The following is a 13,164-nucleotide window of genomic DNA, read 5'->3' on the forward strand; positions in this document are numbered from 1 at the left end:
TGTGTATTTGTCTGCCTATAAATTAGCCATGTTAGTTTTCATTTGGAATTGCAACTTTGCTATTCTAAGAGAGGTATCCCACTAGGAATCAAGAATTGGGACAGTTGGTAAACCTTAAAATCAGAACTCTCCCTAAGAGGAAAATGAACTCAACATGTGCAAGAGAACTTGAAGCACTATTAGAGTCAAATATGTTTGATCATAAGAACACGGCGTTTTCTTCCAATCCAAGTACTCATCCACGGCGGGTCACCAGAGACAACCCGGTAACCGGCATTTGAATACAACTCTCGGGCACCAAAATCGTCTTCATAAGCTCGGAGGGCAAGATACTGAAATCCCCACTCAGCTGAGAGCTTGTCACAAGCTTTAAGTAGAGCAGTGGCTACTTTCTTCCTCCTACCAAGTAAACCATTGACCTCTTGTCAAATATACCAGAACCCAAAACAAAAGGAAACAAAACTAGGTTTGGTGATTAGGGACATCAGTAATAACCTAAAGCTCCTTAAAACAGCTATTCCAGACACATAAAGATACTCATCTGCATCAGGTGGGAGATGCCCTAGTACATTCTGGTCTCTTGATGCCGTGAGATCCACAACGCCTACAAGTTCTTGCGACTCTGGAGTGTCGATGAGTGTAGGCTCAGCTACCAAACAGGCATACCTGTGACATTATGTTTGATCACATCAAAATGCCACACTAAATGATAAGTCACAGTTTTGCATACTAATGATCCCAACTGGTAAGCAAACTGTGGCGTACTAGAACAAACTATTATTTATTGTCTTATACAAGGGCAAGATTCCAAATTTCAATCTCCAAAAATAGTGGTTACCTATTTGGGGGTGAGCTCCTAAGTTTATATGCAAGCCCAGATAACACTTCAGCCTGCAGCAATCGATAAATTCAAACAAGATCATAAAAATCATGACAGAATATATAGATCTATATAAGTATATATGATATCAAACTGAGCAAACCTTGAAGAATTGGTAGAACAGATCATTGAAGAGAAACACAGGTTCATGAAATGCTTCAGCTTGAACTTGAGCTGCCTTGCTTACCTCATCTCCATTTCTAAACAAACTCCTGACCTTCCATCCATATTCACTCACCAAGTACTTGAATTCTCCCTTACTATCAATGCCAAACTTTCCACTTCCTACGAAACCCACTTCCTCAGTGGATGAGGTACTACTTCCTGAGCTACCACTACTACTACTATTGGAGCAATGCACTACACAATTTGGGGCCTTAATCTCTAAGTAGCCAACATGTCCCTCACCACTGATCAATCTACTCCTCCTAGCTGATCTAGAAACTGTAATAAATCCATAGGAGAGCTCTGATATGTTGGGATAGCTTGCTAGCATATTAGCCATATTTACATTTTGTGTTATTAGTTTCTTGAAGGCATAATTGAATGACAGAAACATGTTGTAGATGGAGAGATAGGATGTGGGCATCAGTGGCCACAACTTGTGGTCTGCTGCAGGCCAAGAAATTAGTGCGCCACGTGGTGCACGTATTTTTTTTCTTAATTTCTAACTTCAAATGTTCAAACAAAATTATTTTCTCCAGAGTCTATAGGTTGAGAATTTGGATCCAGTGTAGCAAATAAATCTTTCTGCGTGTCATTATTTTCCTTATGCTATATTGCTCTTATTCTTTGCTGAATTCTACCTTATTCAAATACTGCTACCAAATGAAAAACACTACCAATGTAGACCAAATATCCTCATAACAAAAACATCGATACATACAATGATACAAATGAAGAGCCTAGCTATAGCTAGAAGCAAAATATTTAGCAAGTCATTTATAGAACAAAAACACAATAGCTACAAGCCTACAACACAAATGGCATGACATGATCAAAGAATGTGGAAAATAGTTGTTTTCCTGCCTTTCCATGCCTTTCACGCCTTATTTATACTTCTTCTTCATCTATTACTGCTTGATTAAGGTCTGGCTTAACCCTCATGTTTGTCAAAAGCCATTACTCGTAGTAGTGATAGTACCTCTCCCACTATTATTCTCATCATTGCTGTTACCTCTCATCATCCATTCTTACTTTGTTTCTGTTCCCTGATTAGTACCACCACTTCTGTGATCACCATCAACAGTATCTTGATCACTACCACTACCTCTTTCACCATCAACAATATCACGCGATGTTGTTGATGGCGGGGAAGATTGGCCAGAGCCTCCACCATTACTATGCTCACCCTTTTTAACCAAAACAATAGCAAAGTGAAGGTTGTTGTTCACATCTCGGAATGACCAAACTTGGATTACATCTTTTGCTTCGAGGTTGTTTTTCTCGGCAAGTTCATTCCAACGAGTTCTAAGCACATAGCTTGAGCTCATCCTGCCCTCTGGCTTTTTCATGTCCCATTGTCTCAAGACTAGTTCTTCTTCTTCTAAAAGAGGATCTATAACCGAAACTGGCCACTCGTTTTGTCTTGCAAGAAACTTTATCTCGTCTGCATTCAAAAAACTCTCCGGTCTGATTTTTTTCATAGGCATTGACAAGCGGGACGCGCTAGGGCTCATGTCAGTGGGGGTCAACTCCTTCTGTATCACCAGAGTCGCTTTAGCCTTATCAAAATTTTCAATCTTTCTCTTGTATTCTTCAGGCAAGTCGTTAGCAACAATGATTTGTGGTGTGATCTTCTTGTTTGGCTTCACCGTTTTCATAGCCTTCGGCTTCGGTCGCAACCCCCGTTGTTTATCATCACCACCATTAGTACTCTTCCCCTTAATAGCAGAACTATTAGTACTCTTCAGCTTAATTGCAGAACTCATTTTACGATTTGCCCTAGGCAACGAATTTTCTGTCTTTTCTATGCCAACCGAGTATAACGTATCCACCTTCAATTCTGTTCTCACTGACGAACTTGGTTCTTTACTCTCGAAGATACTATCCATATTCATCTTCTGCTTCTTGATCTGAAAACCCCTTCCATGATCATCAAAATTGTCAAAAACCTTTCGTTTCGAGCCACCAATCTTCGTAACAGATTCAGTAACAGAATTCTGAAGTTCTTTTCCCTTTGCACACCTCTCTTTCCCTTCCATGTAAATGGGTTCTGTGAACCCTATACCAGCTATCTGAGTTTTGGAATGAGTACTTAATTTCTTCTTCATACCTCGCTTGAGTAGATTTCGGAAAACACTAACAACCTCAAGAAAAATATCAACATAGGACGAATGAGGTCGAATTGCTTTGCCCTCAAAATCTTTCATACTCAGCAGCTGCTCCATCTCGTCTTCTTTCTTCGTGTTTTTCCACTTTGGAGATTGAATTAGGTTAAAGTGTACTTCAACGTATGAAGACCTGCGATAATTTTATAGAGGAAACTAGGACCAATTATACCGATAGCAACGTATATCGGCTTCTTATATAAAGATGATACCCAATCAAGCCTTAGTAACCAAGTTTTATTAACTTGGTAATCAAGTAAGTCAAGGAAAGATATCTAACCCTTGATAGCCAAGGAATTGTACATAAACACGGGATTCACAATGCCTAAATCAATTAGGTATGATTGACAAGGTATATATAAATTAGAAATACGAAATGTATGGTGGAACTTATTTTTACAATAATACTAGTGCTCTATCGTATGGAGACACTAATTAGTGTTGATACAAAAAAAATATTAAAAAATTGATCTCAAAATGTAATAATGACCATTAGATTTTAGGAATTTAGATTTAAATTGTGAGGATTTTGAGCTTCATACAATGGAGTGCTCCACCGTACACAAATTCCTGATATGAGCATAGGAACGACTACATATATATGGATAGTCCATGAAATAACATATTAATCGCCATAGCTAGTTTCTCAAAACATAATATTGTCTTATTTGTGGTCAAGCACAACTCTGAACTCTGGCTAGGTTCCTCTCAGAGAATCGGGCACGGGCGCACACGACGTCCGATCCCTACGTGTCGAGGGCTTCTAGGCTCCAGCCGGATAGATGCTAAATATCTCTATGGCTGCTTCATTGATGACGGCCAGGTTGTGGCGGCCACTGTTTTGCGTAATGCGAGTTGGCCGAGTACTAAATTACTGGAAGATCATAGTTTTTGTTGAGTTCAGTTCTCCAAGCTTCGCTGTGATGATCTTGAACTCCTACAACGGTAATTACATGCCCAACTCCATTCAGAGATCGATACCGTCTCCAATGGGACGAGGATGCCGCCGGCACGAGGTGGAGCCGGGTGGCTGGGATATTACTTACCAATGTTGCTCGTACTTCCGTTTTAGCCATGCAGGACGAGAATAGAACGCCGAGAAAGCCATCATGAGATACCAGCCTGATGTTACTATAAAGGTGAAGGAGATTCAGCCAAGCACGAGCGGGCACAACCTTTCCGTTAAGGTCGTCAGCTCCAATCCAGTCAGGGACTCAAGACCACGATGAAGAAGGGTTGGCGCTCTTCAGAGTTCAGACCCCTCGCATCGCTGAGTGCCTCGTCGGTGTTGAGACTGGGACCATTGTCTTCACTGCTCACAATGACCAAGTTTATACTATGAAGCCTGGGGCACCACTGTGATCATGCGCAACGCAAGGGTTAACAAGTTCAAGGGGACAATGAGGCTCAGGCTGTGGAAGATCAGGTGATGTGATGTAGATGAGAGAGGAGAAGTTAACGCTGATATGTATATAGGACGTGAGGGCAGAAATACTGGTGAGCGTTATATCAAACAAGTTTTATATCTAGTGGCCATTACACTTGAACATCTCACACATTCACTCAAGCTAGCTAGTTGTTCTGTTCCTGTGTAAGAAATCTTTGCAGCAACCGAAAACACACATTGATTTGTTTCCTACCTATTCTTGTTAGTCGCTGCAGAATGTGAAAGAGAGTTATTCGACTTTGCTATTTGTGACCTGTGAAGCAATGAATATGATATGCGTAACACAAGCTTTTGAACCCTTCTGTTAGTTTAGTGAAGAACAAACAGATGTTATGGATCAAAATCAAAGCTCGTTAATGGACTTGTGGACTTATCCTACTCAGTAAGATCATTTTAGTTTTAAAGATTCGATCTTACTTTCGAGTCAGGGTTTACTTTATGCCCTCCCTACAGCAACTCAGAAATCCTCAGAAATGTCAAAACTAAAGATGAAACCCAAATAATATATTAAACTATTGAAGAGAAAATCAAAATGTTCAGCCAAAAAAAAGATACAAAGATTGCAACCAAAAAAAAAGATACAAAGACAATTAGACAAACATGTCTAGGAGACTAAATGTGACTCCCTTTAAAACCCAGAAAATAAAATAAAATATAAGGACAAATTATTTAGGACGGACCAAAAGAGTTGTATAATTCATACGAGGAAGATGGTAGCGTTGTAAAAGGTGCGGCAAAAAGGAAATAATAATAATTTTTAGACAGAATCAGCAAATTCAGACCCAAAAAAGAAAAAGAAAAAAGACAGAATCAGCAAAACAAAACAGTGTGCCCATAATTCAACAAAATGACGGCAAATGATAGTGATGCAGATGATCAAACACAGCAACCAGTACAAGAAAACATCAGGGGAAAAACTCAAGAGACAAAGCCAAGGGCACGAAAATAAAAACGGTAACCATTGCTTTAAGGGGCTGAAAACCAGATTTTCATTTTATTTCTTGATGAAACGAGCACAGGTAATAGAATGAGCAAAATTAACTTAAATGCAATAGAAGGAAAACAAAAACATGGATATAGAAATTGTCTCAATGTGTACTTTCAGGAGAATGATGTATCCGACTTAAAATTACCGAATCAGACATCAAAGCCTCACAAGCCTTTTGGGAACCATCTGGTATTACTACTGATGGACCCCTTATTGCATCAACAGCCACACCTTCCTCGGCATGATGAATAGAATTGTCATCTCCGACCTTGCTCATGCTATCGCCAATGGCCGGTGCAGTGGTGGTGGTAGGAAGAGATGCTTCATTATCGAGTGATGACATACCATCTGCATTATAGACCTGTAGTTTCCCCTGCTCTGAAGATATTGAATCCATTTCCACCCCATCAGGAATTGTTTGAGGCTCATCTGGTTCAACTTGATTAGAATCTTCAACTGCCATTTCCAACTTGGGAGAACCGAGAGAAATGTGATTTTGCATCTCGTGACCAGGAGTTGATACCAGCTCCTTCAGATTCTCCTCAATGCCATCTGTTGGTACAGTGGCAAGAGTATTCTTCTCATCTACACTTGACACTGGAGCATCTTCCATTTCTGCATTAGACTTCAACATTAACTGATCCACTTTGTCCACTTCACAAACTTCTTTTGCTTCCATGTTCTTCTGACTTGATGCTAATATAATATCCAATCTCCCTCCAGTAACATATGACACGCCTTTTGCTTCCATCCTCTGCTTTTTGTAAAGATCCATAGCTTTCTGCAAGCCACAGGACAAAATGTCAACAACCTATGAAACACAACTACTAAATCAAAACCTAATGTCATAAAAATGCATGTCTTCCAAAATTTTCAGTGAATTCCATGTCAAAGTTTTAGTTTGGAATACCTAATGAGCAAGGCACTTGTATACATCAAATGTTACTGATAAACGTTCATTAGCAAACAATTATATAGATGTCAAATTCAAAAAGAAACAAAAAAGATGTACAACAAATTTTAACAAAAAGGAGATGAACATACATAGAAACAACTTGAATGTAAAACCATATAAGTCTAACATGTAACATAATGACCAAGCAAAAAATATGTGCCAAAATACAAAAAAATAATAAATTGCCTTCATACAGAAAATGTTATACATTATCAGTCATTGTAAAAGCATACCAGAAAAACAGAATCCTTTAAAGGTGGAAAAAGTGAGGAGCTCAATAATGTTTTGGATGATTTCAATCCTGCTGTTGCAGCCTGTGACATCAGATGCAATTTCAATCAATTAGACAGTATATAAAAAGAAACGAACATTCAATAAAGTTCTCAATAAACACCTTTAGAATCGTATGCATGGTAGGATCTTCTTCAACAGTAGCACTCCCCTCAGTATCCAGTAGGCTCATACACTGGCTGAACAACTCAGAATGAGCAAGTTCAGATGAAATGTCAAGCTTGGAGAGATAGTATTGACTTAACGAAGGGACTTTATCAATGGCCAATTTAGAGCCATCCAGTGACTTCTCATGAGTTGTAGGCGACTCTTTCTGAGGAGAAGCTACACTGGACCTTGTCTCAACTGTTTTAGTATGAACTCCAAGATCCAGGTCATCTTCTTGATTAGACATCTGACCCACCTGTCCTGCTACACCATCATCCACAAGGGTCTGATAATCATTTCTGGGAGATGGGGAGGGCAATTCCCTTTTTACATCATTGTTTTGTGCTTTCCATTGCTCAGCATTGGGGTCCCATCCTCTCGCACTCATTTGATGCCTGTTCTGATCCCAATCTGCCCCATAACTGTTAGAATCATCTCGAAAGGCGCCAGTACTCCCATCCCATGGATGCATGTGAGAAGGGCCCAAGCCTTCCATAATGTTCTGAGACCCTAGTGGGCGCAAGTGACCGGAAAACCTATCATCCGCAATTGGATAAGGAATTGCATAAGGATTAATCTCCATCGAAGGCCTAACACCGAACATTGGTGGAGCTGAAAACTGTGGCAGCATCCCTTGAAAACCACCATGAGGTCCCCCGTGTGGGAAAGGCATGAAACCATTTGGAACTGGTGAAGGCCAGTTTGGGACACCTCTCCAAGGCCCTCGAACCAAATTGGGATCACTACTCCTACGATTGTAACGTGCACTGGAGTTTACTCTACTGTCATCTTCTACTGAACCAGCAAAGGAAGGGCTTTCAACTCCAGCCCTGAAGTTAGAATGTGGAGCAAACGAAGAAGAAAAACTACTCTGACCACTCCTATTATGAGTAGATGGATCAGCAGCAGACATATCATCCATAAAAGGCTTATCCAATGGTAAGTCTCGATTCTGTCTATCCTCAGTATTAGAGAAATCTCTATTATCCATAGAAGCACTGGTTCTCCGACCTGTTTCTTCAATGTCCATACTTCGTCTGCCTGCAGTTTTGTTCATATATCTACGGTCAATACTTGATGATGAAGGAGATCTTTCCATCAATGCCATTGGTGAAGCCTTAGAACCTGAAGGTTTTTCATTTGAAAGCTCCCCTAAATGGGTATCATCCATTTTACTGGATTTCTCCATTGACCTGTACATAGAACCTCTTTCGGAAACTCCAGATACATCTCTGGGAGGAAGTGCTTTGGACCTCTGATCTGCCATAGAATCCCTATATTTCATATCATCTGGATTAGCATACCTGTTACCATAAAAAAATGATTAAAGATAATTTCCTTTTCAACTATTGCAATTTTATTCATAGATAAACTAAGTATTGCATTTCATAACCAAAGAATCACATAATGTATATTTAATAATAGCTCAGAAAATTTTCATGATCCTACTGAAAAGAGTGACTTTCGAGGTATAACATACAACACTTCGATTTTACAGAGAAAACCAAATATCCTTAATATGATATCAAACCACATCAAGCACAGAATGTGAAAATAATGATAATAAGTACCTGTACTCATCTACGCCAGCGTTTAAATTTGAACTGGGAGAAGTCCTTCGTTTATTGCTGCTTAAATTAGTGTCTGCGTAAGCTTGCCGTGACTGAGATCTTCCCTTATTAACATCTGACTCAACCCTATCACCACTTGAGGACTTCTTTTCAAAGTCTGAATACCTAGGTTTGACACCTCTGGATTTAGTATCAGTAGAATCATCACGATCATCTGGAGATCTTCTCTTTCCTCTGCTACTATCTTTATATCTCAAGCTGCGATCATCAAGATGTGACCCGTCATAGTCCCGGTCATAATCACGATCACGATCTCGATCACCATCTCTATCACGGTCTCGAGCACGCTCACGGTCATGATTCCTCTCTCGGTCACGATCTCCATCTCTCTCACGATCCCAGTCCCAATCCCGATCATAATCGCGATCACGGTCGCGGCCATGATCCCACCCATGTTCACGTTCACAGTCACGGTACCGCTCACGCTCACGAACATGATATGACTCACGGTCCCGGTTGCGATCACGTTCATGCTCTCCTTTGCGCTCACCATCCTGAAGTTTGGATCTCTTCTGTTGCATATCACTTATATCTTTTTCATCCCTTAAATGCTTATCCTCAGACTTGGTACCAGGATGATCTTTTGTAGAGCGTTCTTCCCTTTGCTTCTCATCTCTTTGCTTTTCATCTCGCTTACTGTCCCTATCCATGTCTTCACGAAACTTCTCTTTGTACCTCTCATCCTTTCGCTTCTCATCTTTCAACCTGCCTTCCCTGCCTAAATCATCCCTAGACAATAATCGCCCACCGTTGATGTCTTCCACATAATCTAAATGCTTATCAATATCACCAGAATCATCTTTCCTTTTCCTTATTCTTCTCTCAATCTGGCTCTCTGGTTCAGGACTTTCCAACTCCTTCCGTCCATTTAAATCTGCAATTTCACATAAAATAAGATGTAAAAGTCGTAAGTTTTACTCAAAACTGTGCAGAATTTGTATTTCATAAAGCTACAGGATACTGTCAAACACGTTTAACATATGACTGATATGAGAAACTAAAAAATAAAGAGAATCCTCTCTTGCTCAAGAAATGATGCAATCTTCACATCAGTACAACAGCCTCATGTACTGAGGTAATCAAGTGATATGATAGCTTCATTCTAGTCCAATATTCAAATTAAAAGCAAACATCAACCAAAACTTAAATGACAGATCAACATTAGACTGTCTTAGTGAACAATGCCTTCTCATATGGCAGAAGTTGGCTTATGTTACAATACACTTTCAAGTTATAAGTTTAAGTGTATTGGCTGCTTTGGAAAATAAATAAGTTATTGGTCAAGAAAGCAAAACCAATACAATGGATAGTGAGGTAGTAATGAAACACAGCAAAGAAAAGAATCCAAGACCAAATCTATCTCAATATAAAAGACACAACTTTATACAATTCCAATAACAAATTCATCCACCTTGATTAAAAATGGACATTTAATTACAGAAATAGGAAGAATGACTGCTTCCACTAGACAATAACAAAAACCTCACAGCACCTGAATAGGAAAAAAAAACCAGACACATCAATTCTTTACCCATCTATGTGGAAACTCACGAGCATTCAGACAGTCCACATGACAAGAAACACAATCATACTGATAGAGTTAGTAATCACACCCACATCTTAGAGATGATTGTCAACCATTTTATATATGTATACACCTTTCTGCAGTTGGAACTGCCACATCAATCATGTGGACTAATCTAGCAAGGCAATTCACTTTGAAACAAAACTACTACTCAAGTGAGCAACCATAGATAGAGAATTCCGAGGTAATTCAACAATAAAAAAAAATTGCCATATTAAGCCTAATGTCTTCAATTAAGGAATGTAATCACTAATCAGTAATATAGAAGGGCATCACCAAGACCCACGGGTAAACACTTACTATATACGAATGTGGATGACCCCTAGCAGACATCAATTCATAATGTTACATGTTTCACACAAATAAAAATCAGTGACATGATTTTAAATGTTTGTTTTATCTATGAAGCTTTCATTAAACTAAGCTCAACCGGATTTTCCTTCGTAAAAGTAAGCTTAAACAGTCATTCATGACGCCGACGACAATGCTATGAACTACACTGAATCTAAACTCTGTATTCACAACACAAATCCAAACACATTCACATTATAACACACGAGAACTACACACCAGTATTTGCATTGCCTTGCTTTGCCACCAGCCGTTGATCCTCGCCGCCACTCCTCCCTTCTTTACTTTTCTTCTCCCTCTCCCTTTCCCTATCCTTCTCCCTCTCTACTCCACCGCCACCGCCACCGCCGGCTTCTCTCCCCTCCTTCCGACTCGAATCCGTATCCCTCTCCCTATGCTTCCCCTCACCCTTCCCGCCGCCGCCGCCGCCGCCGCTCTTCTTCACCTCCACAGCACCCTCCCCGTACATTTCCACACTCCCATCCCTCCTCCTACTCTTCGAATCCCCTGCGCCTTTCGCCGAGGACTTCTTCGACCCCTCCCTGCGATCATACTCCCCGCCACCGCCACCGCCACCGTTCCACCTGTCACTCCCTCCATCATCCACCACCCCTCGCTCCTTCCGCCGCTTCGACGACACTAAATCCTCCGTCGTATACTCTCCACCATTCCCAGACTCCTTCCCCTCCTTCGAATCCAGCTTCCTCTTCTCACTCTCCTTCGAAACCCTACCTCCTCCGCCGGCGCCGCCGCTCTCCTTCCGATCTTTCGAGCTCAAATCCTTCTCCGAATCCGAATGCTCCCTCACATCCCTGTGCTTACTCGATTTGTGCCTCGAACTCCTCGTCATCACTACTCAAATCAACCCTGCCTAGTCCCAATCCAAATCCACCGAATTCAAAATCGAACAAAATCTTGACCTAGACGAAATCAAAACCCTAAGAATCTGAATCTCGCCGACGCACTCAAATGCTCAGCCCTCAATCTCTGATCCTTGACCGTAATCGTGAAATCAATTGACGGCCGAAAACCCTGGGGCGGCGGTGGGAACGGGAGAGAAGGGACCGCCGGAGATAGGGATCGAGAGAGGGCTCCGTCGGCTAGGGTTAAATTGGGAAAAACATGTGCTGTTAAAAAGAGGAGAGTGCTTTTTGGGTGTTATCGGATTTGGAGAGAGTACGGTTTGTGTTCGTTTTCTCTGTGACGCCTTTGCCCTTTGGATTTCCGGTTTATTCCGAATTCCCTCTCGTAAAAACAATTTTTCTTTTTATTTACACTAACAAATTCTTAATATGTTAAAGTTTCAATTTTATTTTCTGTTTAATTACTTCCCGTATTTTGTAAATTTTTAATGATGTGTCATCAGCTCGTGACCACTAAATACTATAGACGATGATTAAAGTCGGGGGTTCATATAATTTAAAATTATTTTACGATGTTTGTATATGTACGATGATTTGGTATCATATAGAAACTACCTCACATTTAAAATTTATAAAATTATCTAATCTTCTAGAAGCAATGTTGTTCGTGTAAAATTGGGTGGTAAAAGACAAACAGCCAATTATTATGGATATAGGTATCAAAATCTTAAGCTCGATCGGAGTGTTTGACCCAACAAGCACTGACTTATGTACTTGCAGAATGGCCAAAATCATACCACAAGAGCCAACATTTAGTCTGAGCCTCTCAGGCCGAGTACCATCACGGATTCAACTACTTCTTCTTCTTCTTCTTCTGATCAAACAGTTCCAACTACATTATTTGTGTGTGAATTTCCCTTTTGTTTTTGTTTTTTGTTCAAGTCGAGTTATACTTAACAGTTAACACACAACAATGTATTCCTTTTCTTTTACTGAGCATCAGTAACAAAAAAATATATATATATATATATATATATATATCAAGAATGAGGTACAAATCACCATGTATGGTTACGCTAGTGGGTTTAGCTTCACGCCAACTTAGTTATTTCATAGCTTAGTTCGATTAAACCTTCCTCACAGCTGCACGAGCCTACGAGTAATGTAAATATAAACTACTTTGTAGCAAACCACTTAGGATCTAGATCATATGTTAGGATTGTGGTACAACTATGCTTTTTAATGAAACAGGTGATTGGGTAATTATCACATAGGCATATGTTAGAGCGAGCTCAAGATGGGTTGTTTAACGAATAATAATAGATGATTCACCTAGCATCATTCCAATCTTAAGGACTCCTCCAACCTATTTTCACTTCATGTTCATCTTTAAAAGCATATATGCATTATTGATATAGGATGGATAACGCTCTTTTTTTTTACTTACAATCAGGTTTTTGACAAAACTGTTTTAACTCTAACCACTCATTTAAGTTGGTACAAGTGCACCTTGGTGCTCTGAATAAAGTAAAATTATTCAATGCACCAAGTTGTAAGTGAATCATCTACATCTCAACCATTAATATTTAATAATATTTTTTTAATAATAAAAATATATATTTAATGAAATCTAACCGGTTATTTAAGTTAGTACAAATGTCGGATAAGTTCAAAATCATAAAAGGTTTCACTCTTT

At 39.8% G+C, this 13,164-nt stretch overlaps 2 protein-coding genes across 2 annotated transcripts; both read right to left on the reverse strand.

Annotated features, from left to right (window-relative positions):
- Positions 1-64: 64 nt before the first annotated feature.
- On the reverse strand, positions 65-1,393 carry LOC126804070 (uncharacterized). Its single transcript, XM_050531836.1, has 4 exons — positions 984-1,393; positions 839-891; positions 496-666; positions 65-399 (listed from the first exon to the last, which is right to left on the reverse strand). The coding sequence occupies exons 1-4, from the start codon at positions 1,383-1,385 to the stop codon at positions 186-188; spliced, it is 840 nt and encodes a 279-aa protein (XP_050387793.1). The 5' UTR covers positions 1,386-1,393; the 3' UTR covers positions 65-185.
- A 4,221-nt stretch (positions 1,394-5,614) lies between these two features.
- Positions 5,615-11,746, reverse strand: LOC126803863 (uncharacterized). The gene is made up of 5 exons (XM_050531583.1): positions 10,825-11,746; positions 8,610-9,543; positions 6,995-8,342; positions 6,834-6,914; positions 5,615-6,426 (listed from the first exon to the last, which is right to left on the reverse strand). The coding sequence occupies exons 1-5, from the start codon at positions 11,453-11,455 to the stop codon at positions 5,746-5,748; spliced, it is 3,675 nt and encodes a 1,224-aa protein (XP_050387540.1). The 5' UTR covers positions 11,456-11,746; the 3' UTR covers positions 5,615-5,745.
- Positions 11,747-13,164: the final 1,418 nt, after the last annotated feature.

This window comes from Argentina anserina, chromosome 7 (genome assembly GCF_933775445.1).
Source record: "Argentina anserina chromosome 7, drPotAnse1.1, whole genome shotgun sequence".
In the NCBI taxonomy this organism is placed as follows: Eukaryota; Viridiplantae; Streptophyta; class Magnoliopsida; order Rosales; family Rosaceae; genus Argentina; species Argentina anserina.

Bases quoted from the DNA above. Each gene is read 5' to 3' on its own strand.
- LOC126803863 (XM_050531583.1), bottom strand. From the start codon at position 11,455: ATGACGAGGAGTTCGAGGCACAAATCGAGTAAGCACAGGGATGTGAGG. The intron at 8,343-8,609 runs GTACTTATTATC...TTATGGTAACAG, and splicing joins GCTGGCGTAGATGAGTACAG to GTATGCTAATCCAGATGATA. The intron at 6,915-6,994 runs GTGTTTATTGAG...CTGATGTCACAG, and splicing joins CCATGCATACGATTCTAAAG to GCTGCAACAGCAGGATTGAA.
- LOC126804070 (XM_050531836.1), bottom strand. From the start codon at position 1,385: ATGGCTAATATGCTAGCAAGCTATCCCAACATATCAGAGCTCTCCTAT. The intron at 892-983 runs GTTTGCTCAGTT...CGATTGCTGCAG, and splicing joins TGTTCTACCAATTCTTCAAG to GCTGAAGTGTTATCTGGGCT. The intron at 400-495 runs GTTATTACTGAT...TTTACTTGGTAG, and splicing joins GCTGTTTTAAGGAGCTTTAG to GAGGAAGAAAGTAGCCACTG.